The sequence below is a fragment of the Muscardinus avellanarius genome (assembly GCF_963383645.1).
Source record: "Muscardinus avellanarius genome assembly, chromosome: 18".
Lineage (NCBI taxonomy): Eukaryota > Metazoa > Chordata > Mammalia > Rodentia > Gliridae > Muscardinus > Muscardinus avellanarius.
In genome coordinates this window covers 33,450,317-33,463,760 of record NC_137804.1, presented here as the reverse complement: position 1 = coordinate 33,463,760, position 13,444 = coordinate 33,450,317, and the positions used below count along the sequence as shown (strand labels likewise).

The window sequence follows — 13,444 nt, the reverse complement described above, 5'->3', positions numbered from 1 at the left end:
GCTATTTAGTGAGGCCCTCTGCAACTCAGTGAGAGCCTGTTTCAAAATAAAGAATAAAAAACAGGGCAGGGGGTGTAGCTCAGAGGTTGAATGCCCCTGCACTTCATCCCCAAACCCGCCAAAAAAAAAAGAGAGAAAAGAATAAATAGCACCAGAAGAATGTTGGGTTCAATTTAGAGGAAGAAGATCATCTGTGGTAATTACTTCCAGATGCTATAACCCTTGGTTCATAATAATACAAATCTGAGGAGGCCACATGCTTCTAAAAAATTCCATATGAACATGTAGCAGCCAGACCTAAGAGCTATATTCACCCTTCAGATCAATAGCTAATTTGTGTAAAGCTCCAGATTTCAACTTAAATTTGTTGAGTAAGTTAATTATTTTTTCATTTTATGGTACTAAGGATTGAAAGCAGGGTCACTGTACCACTGAACTAAATCCACAGTCCTTTATAATTTTTTATTTTGAGACAGGGTCTCACTATGTTGTGGAGGCTGGCCTTGAACTTCTGATCCTCTTTGGGATGTGGCTCAGTGGCAGAGCATCCCAGGGTCAATCCCCAGTACCGAAAAGAAAACTTCACCCCCAAAGAGCAAAACAAATAGCTAAAGCAAACAGCTCAATGTGACTCAGTTAGTACTGAACCAAAGTCTTTTCACTCAGTCTTGGTGTGTCTTCCAAGTATCTGTCCTTTTCCCCATACATTTAGTTATTCATTCGGATACCATATACCAGAGGCTAGGACTCCACCAATAGGAGAGGGACAGCTAACAATTACTGCACATGTACCAGGTGTTGCAATGGTGTTAAAAAAAATGGGAGAAGTTCTTTTAGATAGAGATCACAGCCTGAGCAAATGCCCAGTGACAGATAAGCGGGGCACACCCAGGAATATGTAGCAGAGGCCTGCACAAAATCCTGCTCAGTCAGTTATCACTGCTGCTTCTGGATGGAATAGCGCCCATTTGTACATCTCAATCCCCACAGCACCACTATTAAACTCTTCAGATATGGAAGCAGAGGCTCTGTATCTGAGAGATAAAGGAGTTTGCTTAAGGGTTTGTACATGGGATTAAAGCCTAGTCTGAAGGAATAGATTGAATGAAATAACAGCAGCAATAGCAATAGCAACAAAATAAAAAATGGAAAGTTATGCAGTGCTAAGCATGTTGCATCCTGCACAGTATGTTTGTCCCACTGATGTAGGACTTTTCATTCATAGTGCATAATCTGACAAACATATTTACAGTGCAATGCATTGCATAATGTAAAGCATCTATACCATGTATTACTCAATAATGTTATGGTTCAACTTTATAGAATCTAAGAATCCCTGCCTGCTCATTATATGTGGTGAATTTGACCATTGGAAACATTTTATGGTTCAACCTGATAGTAAAAGGACTCACAAAAAAATGTTTAAAGAGGACACCCAAGGTTAAAGGAAACAACAGAGAATGAAAAAACCCTCAAGTGCAGAACACAGTGCAGCCACTTCAGCCTCGACCTAAAGGAAGAGGAAGCAGGGAGACCATACCCTCAGCAGTTGAGGTGCTGCTGGCCACAAAAGAAGGGCAAGGATTCTTCCAAGGGGGCTCCCCCATCTGAGCTCTGTGGCTCAGTGGTTGGGGGCTTACCCAGAATGCACCAGGTTGGAGGTTTGAAGCCAGGCAAGCGAGGCCTTCCAGAAAAGCAGCACTGAAGCTGAATAAGTACCCACCTCCATGTTCTCAGGGAGGCACTGAAGGTGCCTTTGCAGAAAGAAGCCATGTGTAGCAGAAGCAAATGTGAAATGAAAGGTGCAGGCGATTTGAAGGAAAACAGCAATTGGCCTTACGCCTCTTCCATTCCTCGTTCTGAGTACTGCAGGTTGACATCACTTGGATTAAAGGCAAACGCTCCTGCTCAAACACCAATATCTGAAACACAGGGGGGAAAGGCTTAAATAACGCGGCTGGCCAAGAAAATTGCTTTTTGAATAAATGCTTCCTTCCCCGAAGTTTGCTCCATCACAAGGCTCGCTTTCAGGAGTTTCATTTCATTTCTCAGTGAGCATGTTTTCAGAAACAGGAAGCCTGAGGAAATCCAACTGGTCTAAAACTCTAGTTCCCATTGCTTCAACAATTTTCTACCCACCCAAAAACCAAGCACCCAGATGTGCAGGAGCCAGGACTAAGGGCCTTGGTTACCTGTGATCATTTATTGACAACTGCCCTCAGGTACAGATTTCCCCTTGGAGGACCCTACACCCCAAGTCCAGATTCCTAGTCCTCAACTGCCCTGATGTGGTGATGTGACATAGTTCTAAATGGTGGCCAGCCAGGAAGCAGTATGGCAAGTACTAGAGGCTCTGTCTGGAGTTGTTTTTCTGATACATATTTCAGGATGGTCCCACTGATTCTTTGATGCTTTAATTGAAAACATCTCTGTTCAGAACCAGAAGCTGAAGTTGGTCTTTACTGGACTGTTCCTAACAGGCTTTCGATACAAAACTGCAAAGTTCAATACACAATCAATTAGTGTTACTTTTATGGCAGGTGTTACCCCTAGCAATCCTGAAATGCTCCCCTTGGTTTATATAGGTTTTATATGGTACATGGCATGTCTGAGACCATGAACAGCTAATCAAGTAACATCTGTTCCAAATTGTGAGGCTCACAAAGTCTCATTTGCTCCTTTGTGATCTGTTTGACAATGTGATGCTTTAATGTATAATTGGATAAGCAATTGTGGTCTATAATAGTACAGTTGCTTGGCATATTTATTTTTCAGTGCTGTGACTTTCTTGTTGATAAATTCTTTGGGGGGTTACGAATTCTTAAACATCAACACTCTGTACTCCTTGGAAGCAAGATGCCACTAATTAATATAAGAGACTATTTCAGCATTTTGGCCCCACAGATAGCATCAAAAATCTTGCATTTTTATCCCAGAAAGTCATGCTTAAGTAAAATCTTTGGCAACTGATTCCATGTTGAGCACTCTATTGATCACCTGATTTTGTTCTATCAATGGGCAAATAGCCAGGCTTTGAATCTTCACAGTAAACAGAGAGATTCAGAGGTAACCTGTTTCCACCTAGAGAACTTTTTATCTAGTGTTTGTCAAAGTTCCAGCTCACATCTCTCCCACAAAGTGTAATGGAATCAATGAACATATTCTTAAAAGAAGAAATTTTTGAAGAACCTAAGAATTCTAAGGGTTAATTTCTAAGCCCATTTTCTACCTCAGGTTAAATAAAACAAGGGAGTAATGATGAACCCATCCAGAAAGTCTGAAGGGTGTGCTCATGTGGACATCTCTGTCAAGCACTTGGAGGAAAGATACTTCTCAGTGTCCAGTGTCTAACAGGCCACATGTGTGGAAGGAGATTAAGGGAGGGCATGTAAGAAATAGAGGGCATTGCAAATCATGACCACAACCCGGTGCCAGTTGGGCTGGCCTAGGAAGGCTTCCCAAGGACTGTGGGGATCAAGTGCATAGCTGCAGGGGCACAGAAGTTCAGGAAAGGAAGAGAGTGATTTTGAGAGTGGCCTTGGCAGGGGAGCCAGCTTGAATGTGTGCTTTTACAGACATGTGCCAGGAAGGAGCTGGCAGAGGAGAAGGCCATCCACAGTGAAGGACCAAGCCTCTTACTGTCTAACTACTGTACTCATTTGTGAGACAACTGAGCTACTTCCTCACCCATGTCTTCTAATGATACTAATTCACTCTCCAGCCACTCCCTTTCTTCTCTATTCCTCTTATTTCCTTGCTCTTGCCTCTTAAATGTCTTCATATTGCACCAAAACTAAGACGCAGGCTTCTAGGCCATATACACTAGCTACTAGGGAGCTGTGGGCCAAGCAAACCTCCTCTCCCTCCTCTAGCCAGGGACTCAGTACAAAGGATCCTTCCCCTCAGATCTGTACTTTCTGCACCTTCTGCTGGACATACGTTCCTTTATAGCTCTTTGTTTAACTGACCCCTTCTCATTATTTATATCTTAACTTAAAATGTCTCCCCTGCACAGTTTCCATTAATACCTACCCTACCAGCCAGGTGTGGTGGCACACAACTGTAATCCTAGTACTTGGGAGGCTGAGACAGGCAGATCGCAGGTTTACGCCATCCTTAGTAATTTAGTAAGACCCAGTGAAACTTAGTGAGAGCTTGGTTCAAAATAAATAAATAAATATAGGCTGGGTATAGCTTGGGAGTAGAATGCTTCTGGATCCCCATGCCACTTAAAAACAAAACAAAGAAGCTGGGTGTGGTGGCGCACACTTGTAAACCCTGAGCTTGGGAGGCTGAAACAGGAGGATCACACAGGTTCAAAGCCAACTTCAGCTACTTAGTGAGGCTCTCAGTAACTTAGTGAGACCCCGTTTCCAAATAACATATAAAATAGGTCTGGGAGTACAATCTGGAGGTAGAAAGTCTCTGGGTTTCACCCCCAGGAACACAAAAAAAAAAAAAACCACAAATAAAACAAAGAAGAAAACCTGCCCTATACAAGGCTCTACTGTCTCTGCAAATTACTATTATATTGTTTTTCTCTGAGCTCTTATAATAGGAAATCGTTTGAATCCCCAAGCACTGATTTTAAAAAAATAGAAGCCTTTTAGATTTTCTTTTTGTTTGTTTTTGATTTGTGTGTGTGGGGGGGTGGTGTTTCTTTTTCTTTTTTCTTTTTTGTACTGAGGAGAGGTATTCTGTCTCTGAGCTAGACCCTCTGCCCTTTAAAAAAAATTTCTTTTGATACAGGGTCTCACTAAGTTGTTGAAGCTGGCCTCAAACCTGGATTCTCCTGTCTCAGCCTTCCCAGGGCTGAGGTTACAGGCATGATGCTTCTGCCCTCAAGTGCTGGAATGCCCATCCATATTCTCAGGCAGTTTTTCCCAACTCGTGGCACCTGCGATGCCCAATGATTCCCCACCTTGTTTTATTTAACATATTTTTCAAGATTTATTAATTTATTTATTTTACATTACTGAAGATTGAACCCATGAATTGGCACACTACCTCTTAGCTACACCTCCAGTCCTATTTTTTATTCTTTATTTTGAAATAGGGTCTCACTAAATTGTAGAAGGCCTCACTAGGTGAGGCTGGCCATGTATCTGTGATCCTCCTATCTTAGCCTCCCAAGTACTGGGATTACAAGAATGTGCCACCATGCCTAACTTTAATTTGTAAATTAAGTTTCCTACAAAGGAGACCTGAGATGACTTGCCATGAGATAAATAAGATCTAAGCAATGCAATCTTATTCTGGATGTAACTAGGTTCTGGGTGGCTCCTGCCTTTCCAGATGTGGATGCCATGTTAAGACACTCACACCTGCTGAGACTTTCTTCCTGCTCACTTGGAGGAACATCAAAAAGGGAATCTCTTTCTCTTAATAGGATTCAGAGATATATGTTGCTTTGCCTATGTAGTGCTGAAGACCTTCTGCACTGCTGGGGTGTGTATCTCATATTTAAGCAATGCATTTGGTCAAGTCTCTCAAAAGGGCAACTAGCCAGGTGTGGTATCACATGACTGTAATCATGGAGAGGCTGAGATGGGACGATCTAAGGTTCTAGGACAACCTCTGCAACGTAGTGAGACTCTCAGCAACCTAGTGAGACCCTGTTTCAAAAAAAGCAAATAAAATAGGGCTAGGAGTGTAACTCAGAAGTAGAATGCCTTTGAGTTCAATCCTCAGTAATACACACACACACACACACACACACACACACACACACACACAAAGGGCAACTAAATTCCAGCTCTCTTGACATCCCTGATATATGGGTATTGTCTATGCAGAACACAACATCTGGATGAACTGGCAAAGAGTGTTGTAGTATGATTGGTTGGTGAAGCTGACCATGGGCACAGGTTGCAGGTCTGAGCCCATACATCATGTGTTTGTTGAAGCTGATCCTGGGGCTCAGCAGTCTTTCCCTCAAAATCTCACCACCATCCTTTAAATGCACTCCAAATATCTGATTTTTTTAAGTAAACCCTAGACCCTTATTTCAACAAGAATTATTTTCCCATTCCCCCAGATATTCTAGGAATACTTTGATAAAACTTCCAGTCCAGTACTTATTTTATTTCAGTCTAAATTCCATTAATGCATGGATTAGAATTTTCCTACTTTATTGACTGGTAAAACCCCAGAAGACAAAGAGTTTAGGGCATAATTATCAAGACCTCTTTCTTAATACATAGCCCAAAGCCTGGAATCTATCATGTGCTTATGAAATGTTTGTTCATTGAATTGGAAATAGTAACAAGTAATCAAGTCTCTAAAAATTAAGTATTTAGAAACAGGGCATGGTGGTGCATACTTGTAATCTCAGTACTTGGGAGGCTGAAACCGGAGGATTATAGGTTTGCAAGCAGCCTCAGCTTTTTAGTGAGGCCCTCCCCAACTTAGGGAGACTCTGTTTTAAAATGAAAAATAAAAAATAGAGCTGAAGTAGTACTAGCTCAGAGGTAGAATGCCTCTTGGTTCAATCCCCAGTACTGGGGAAAAATAGGAAGAAACAACAAAAAAAATTTAAGGATTTGCTTCCTTATTCAATGCAATTTTTTCTTTAGTTATACATCTATGTAAACAAAACCATCAACCTACAAGAAATTGTTTATTAAAGCTCTCTGTCCTGCCTATCACTTTATAAAACTGATAATAAAATATTTTATAACAGCATCCAAGTTTGTATTCAGACATTTGCCTTTTTAAAGAAGCATGTTAAATTGTTTTTCCCTCTTTTGAAGGCAATTTGACATTTACCACAGGTTAGTTCTAAATCCTAAAAAGCATTGAAATCATTGTGAATTATTTCTCCTACTGTATTCTACCTCATAATTATAAAAATGTCACTAGCCAAAGCCACTTGAGCATTATATCCAGGAATTAATCACACCCCACATACCTTGAATAACATACTCAGTGCGCAGGAGGAAACACGTGTCAACATTAACACATATCAGCACTTCAATCACAAATGCTGTTAACATTACCTTCCCTCAAAATCATTTCACACAGATAAAGTGGGATGACTACACATACAATTTTTAAAATTTTCTCTTTGAAGCTATATAGAAACACAATTCACTTGGAGGACCCATCACAGACTTTAATCTATTGAATAAAGACTTTGGTTCAAGTTTTTGCAAACTTGGTCACTTTGGCATGCCCTTTTCCTCAAAGAATAGACCATCTGTGACAAATTTCTACTCTTCTTGTTGCATCAGAAGGAAGGGAGAAGCAGACCTTTAATCTCAGTACTTGGGAGGCTGAAACAGGAGGATCACAGTTTGAAGTCCAGCCTCAGCAACTTGGTGAGGCCCTCCACAACCTCGTGAGACCCTGTTTCAAAATAAAAATTCAAATAGGGTTGGGGGGAGAATGCCCCATGGGTTCAATCCTCAGTACAAAGAAACTAAAAACAGAAAGAAGTTTATAGCCTTAAGTGATGATGATTCTTAGAGTGAGCTTTGTTTAACTTCTGTGATTTAATGCAGCAGGAGCAGTGGAGAACTAAAGTGCATCAAATCCCAGACAAAGCCGGTCAGAGGAGTGCTGCTGCTATTTTATGAACTACTAAGAAAGAAAAATACTGCCAATCAAATTATGGCACCTTGTTGGTTATAGGACATGTTTTCATTTCAGAGATGTTAAAATATGAAAAAGTGTGCATCTTGACACTGACGTACTATGGAATTAAAATAATCCTGCTGATTTGTGCTGTGTTCCATGTAGTAGTAACACTAAAATGCCCCAGAGAGTACACAGTGCCAGCCTTGAATTTAATGTCTTTGGACAGTCTTCTCATTTGGATTTCCCCGGGATTCACAGTTAGGCAGGTTTGGGGACAACCCATTTACCAAATGTAAGCCAAGTACTTTTTACAGACCCTAGGGTCTCCTAGGCCAGGTTATAGGATACAATACAGGAGGTTTCCTGATAAAATAAAGGAAGCCTAGTTAAATTTGAATTTCAGGTAAACAACAACATTTTTTTTTTTTTTTTGCGGGTCTGGGTATGGAACCCAGGGACATTCGACCTCCGAGCTACACCCCCTGCCCTAATTTTTTTATTCTTTATTTTGAAACAGGGTCTCACTAAGTTGCGGAGGGCCTAAGTACATGAGGCTGTCCGTGAACCATGATCCTCCAGTCTCAGTCTCCAGAATGCTGGGATTACAAGCATGTGGCACCACACCTGGCTTACAATTAATTTTCTGGTATAAGAATGTCCCAAATAACATATGGAATATTTTTATGCTAAGAAATATTAACTAACTGATTATCTTCTATTTTTATTTGCTAAATCTGATAACAACTTTCCCAGGTTAATTGTGATGACCTTTTACCTTCTCTATGTGATTTTACTTTAGAAGTTTAACTTTTACCTGTGAGAAGCCTTCATGATCTCTCATTCTCTCTGGTACTGGGTTTCTGGAAGGGCTTCCAGGAACCCCAGTACCAAAAATAAAAAAGATCAAGGAGCTAAGTTTCCTCCTGATATTTGGATGTTTCATTAGAATGAATGGGTATAGATCTGAATTTTCAAAACTTTTAAAATCCTTTTACAGGGTAGTTAGGGAGGGGGATGATCAGTGATCGCTGTCATAGGCACAGAGTATCCAGACTAAGAATTCCAATACTTTCAGCAGTAGCCTGCAGCAGCAACACTAAGTACTACTTGCTATGCATGAGATGCACCACTGCTCTCCTATTTCTATTGTACAGAGAGGGGACCTGAGGCACAAGGAAGAAGTTAAGGAACTTGCTTTGCTTTTTTTTTTTTTTTTTTTTTTTCGGTACTGGGGATTGAACCCAGAAGCTTTCTGCCTCTGAGCTACACCTCCAGCCCTATTTTTTGTTTTGAAGTGGTCTTACTAGGTTTTTGAGTTTTGTGAATTGCTGAGGCTGCTCTCAAACCTACAATCCTCCTATCTCAGCCTCCCAAGTATTGAGACTACAGGCATGTGCCACTATGCCTGGTTTAGGAGTTTGCTAAAATATGGACTAAATCTCATCTTCTTTATTTTTATTTTTCTTTATTTTTTTGGTGGTATTCAGGTTCCTGGAAACCCTTCTACCTCCAGGCTACATTCCCAGACCTATTTTTATATTTTTATTTGGAAACAGGGTCTCTTAAGCCAGCAAGGCTGGCTTTGAACCTGCATGATCCTCCTATCTCCGCCTCCCAAGCACAAGGATTACAAGAGTGCACCACCATGCCCGGCTTATATCTCATCTTCTTGGGAGCAGGAAGGGAGTTGTTGGATACTGCTTAGAAAAGCCTGTCTCCCCATTATGTTTTATTATAACATTCTTTCTTTACAAAATCAAGGTGACTTTCAAAATCTGTTCTAACCAGGTAAGCTCCACCCAGCACCCTTCAAATCAGGGGGTCTATCCTCCCTGTGTGGGTGCCCCCAAGGGCAGTGAGAGGACTATTATCAGTATTGGGTTGAATCCCTGGCACTGCAAGGAAAGATTAAATATCTGGTGTGTTAATCAATGGTCTCTTCCTTTCCAGTGCACTTCAGATCACTTTAAAGTGATCTGAAGGTTCCTCTAAAGTAAAACTCCTTCTTCTGTTTGACTCACCCAAGGCAAACTGAGCCTTCGGCTAAGCTACAGTTTGAAATAATTAGGGCTTCTCTCTGTTAGGTTTTGGATTGCAGCTAGAAGGCTCCTAGTTTTCACCTCAGGGAAATGGAACTTTATTCGGAACTGCAGCATGATTAATTTCCTAGCCACCTGAGTGGATCTTCTAGGACACAAATGCCCTACCCACCGGGCCTTTCTCAGCTCCCCATTCCTGCCGACTGCAGAATCACTCAGAGGCCCCAGAATTTAGTGCTGCTGAGCAAAGCCTCATGGCCCAGCAGCCCCTTTGACCTGGGGGGAGCAGAAGGAAAACAATTCTACAGCAGGGTTTACCAGGGACAGACTCAACACAGTTGAGAAGGCTACCAGCAGTGGCTTAGAGACAGATATACCCAGTGGGCCTTTTGTATCCGTGAGTTCTGCACCTAAGGATGTAACCAACAGGGATGGGAAATATTGAGAGGGGAAAATGTATATGTACTGAACACATAGGACTTTTTATCCTTGTCTCTATTCTCTAAACAATAGAGTATAACTGTTTGGTATTATAAGTAATCTAAAGATGACTTGTTTGCAATCTAAAGTATAAATATTTGATATTATAAGCAATCTAGAGATGACCTGAAGTATACTGGGGGATGTACATGTGTTAAATACAAATGCTCTATTATTTAAATGAAGGATTTGATCATCTGGATTTGGGTACCTTAGAGAGGTCCTAGAACCAATCTCCCACAGGTTCAGGGTGATGACTGTACTTTTGCATGATGTCAGCTCCATGTACACACACAGATATGCTTCCCCCTATGCATGACTTCTCAACAGTGAGAGCACCTTGGAATTGCATGAGAGTTTTTTTCCAACTCTCAAACCCATTGAATCAGAAGTCTTAAAGTTCCCCAGATAATTCCAGTAGGCATCCATGGTTGAGCTACCCTAAGAAAAAAGACATGCTCCCACTTGGGAATGTGGGAGGGAAGTCTTATAAGTTTTCCACCTGCTTCCAACAGACTTTTGCAAATATGATTAGTTTTATTTCCTAGTTCCTATAAACGCTTTCTAAGCATTGGCACAATTACAGATGGCTGCCTAATAACCAGGAAGGCATTAATGTTGGCAGGCTCTGAATTACAGTGATTCTTCTGCTAGGATCTGTGATGAAGGTACTTAATGCTTGATTTCTGCATCATCCCATGGTAGGACCGCAACTGAGAAGCCCATCTTTGCTGGGCTTTGAATTGTTCTTTGCTATCCCCACTGAATTTTTACAAGATGGATTTATAACAGACCTGAAGGTAGTGTCAGAACAAAAATTAGTTCTTTAGTAGAATAGCAATCCCATTCAACTAGCCTGTAGCAACTGCACCATATCTGCCTCTGCAAGGAAGGAAATGACTTCTTAATGTGGTTTGCTTCCACTAAAGAGAATTAAATCTATGTGGCAAAATGTAAAACCAGTGTGCTGGCAGCCAAATTCTGAAAGGAAGATCCATGACCCTCATAAACATATTTGTGGCTCAGTTATATGCTAATGAACCTCATTTAGGCTCTGACTTAATATAAAAATATAGCTCAGCTGGAGAGTGAGGCTGTGTTCTCTCACTGTTTTGTCTTCTATATCAAAGTTTGCTCTGAAATAAATGAGGAAACTTCATCTGCTTCAGGCTCCTAAGCTGGGTCTCTGGGTTAGAGTTAGAGTGTTTGGGGCTTTAAAAAGCAACTTCACCATTGGATGGTTCTACTACTTACCAATTCTTCCAAAAGGATCTGACTTTCTGGTGAATACTCGTTTTAGTACTGAGACAGTCTCTGTGGAATGATTCATCTCATGTGTAAATCCCCCAGGATATATAAGGAAAATTTGATGGGGACAACCTTACCTACCTGCCATTACTTCCCAGGTGATCTTTCTCAAGCCAATGAATTTTCTCTGAGTTTTCTCCTTGGAAAATGGGGTTAAGTGGAACATGCTTTATGGGCGTTGAAAGGATTAAACCAAATAATGAACATTAAAAAAACTACCCAGCCAGGCATGGTGGTATACACCTGTAATCTCCATAGGAGGATTGCATGTTTGAGGCCAGTCTCAGAAACTTAGCGAAGCCCTCAGCAACCTAGTGAGACCCCGTTTCAAAATAAATAAATAAATAAATAATAAATAAATAAATAAACAAACAAGGCTGGGGGTGAGCTTGGAGGTAGAATGTACCTGAGTTCAATCCCTAGTACCAAAAAAAAAAAAAGGAAAAGAAGCTACCCTAGCCATCATTGGTGGTACTATTAAATCATTTATCTCAATTGACTTAACATATAATACAATACTGTGCAACTTAAGAGAAACTTATATACCTTTGACATTTTACAAAATAGAGACCACAACAGAGGAACAACACATTTAGATGATGAAATCGAATTGCAAAAGAGGATTAAGAGGAAAAACTAAGCTCTTCTAGAACAGAGTTCCGAATACTCCTGATCGAAATTTTATTCTTTTTTTTTTTTTTTTGTGGTACTGGGGTTCCTGGAAGCCCTTCTTCCTCTGGGCTATACTCCCAGACCTATTTTTACATTTTTTATTTGGAAACAGGGTCTCCTAAGCCAGCGCGCGCAGCTGGCTTCGAACCTGCGCGATCCTCCTGTCTCTGCCTCCCAAGCGTGGGGATTACAAGCGTGGCCACCACACCCGGCGAAATTTTATTCATTTTAAATGTAAATCTGAGATATATACAGTATATTTAAAAAATAATTGGGCATGTGAGGAGAATTTTTAAATAATTGATGAAAACCAAATTTTAATTGTTGTTTGTTAGCCATTTCTTTTACTGCTTGCCTGCTTAAAGTCTCTTTTAATGAAAACATTCATTTCTTACTAAGTCATCATGACCCTTGTGTTATTATAACTTTGCTTGGGCTATTTTGGGTCACAAAACAGAGCTGCTCAGACTGCATTAAGAGAGGTGAAGCCACAAAGAGCATTGGGTAGACCAAAGACCAGTTTGGAGGAATGGTAATGGGTAGGTGGCAAATGCACACCTTTGGTGGCTAGAAAGTAAAATAAATGAATGACTGCCTGCTCAGCAGAAGAAAATTAGAGTGTCCTGAAAAGAAAATTAGGGATTGTCCTGAAAGGCAGAATGCTACCCTCAACATCCTGCCACCTCAATCTCATCAGCATCCCAGCCCAGCAGATGGCTGTGAGTCAGAGAAAAGCACCTTTAGCCCAATCGCGTTATTGTATTAAGGAAGCTGTCAATGTGGATTCTTACATGAAAGCTCTTTATTTTCAAAGGCTGGCAGTTGGTATAATGAAGGTCTTACATAGCCCTGCTCAATCTACCATCCTCTAATCTGCAAATTCTATTCAGGCTTCTGTTTTTCCCAACATTTATTCAGTAAGATCCAAAGGACCCATTATTGAACCTGTTCTATTTTTTTTTTCTTCAAAGCTCCAAAAACATGACAAAGAGGAAGAGGACTCCCCAGCTTCTTGGAGATCAGAGGAGGAAATGGCCGCAGAAGCTGCAGCTCTGAGGGTCTACTTTCAATGACCAGGTGAGGTCTGTGCACTTCCTCACGACTGGGATCCCCCAAGGCCTCAGAAAGAGGCTCCCTGCTGGGAGTGGGGTGTAGATAAGCAGCTGCACATGTAGTGTGTGTGTGTGTGTGTATGAGAGAGAGAGAGAGAGAGAGAGAGAGAGAGAGAGAGAGAGAGAGAGAGAGAGAGAGAGAGAGAGACTGGGGATGGAATCCCAGGGGCAATCTACCTCCAAGCTACACTACACCATATTTTTTATTCTGTATTTTGAAACAGGGTCTCACTGAGTTGCAAAGGGCCTCACTAA

General features: G+C 41.1%; 1 protein-coding gene across 2 annotated transcripts in view; it reads left to right on the top strand.

Annotated features, from left to right (window-relative positions):
- Positions 1-13,150, top strand: part of FHIT (fragile histidine triad diadenosine triphosphatase) — a gene marked incomplete at both ends in the record, with an annotated part of 875,313 nt that extends 862,163 nt beyond the window's left edge. For both annotated transcript variants that reach the window (XM_080715816.1, XM_080715815.1), the window contains one exon: positions 13,049-13,150. In XM_080715816.1, the coding sequence (XP_080571942.1) occupies positions 13,049-13,150 (102 nt within the window). The remainder of the gene's footprint in view (positions 1-13,048) is intronic.
- Between the last annotated feature and the right edge of the window lie 294 nt (positions 13,151-13,444).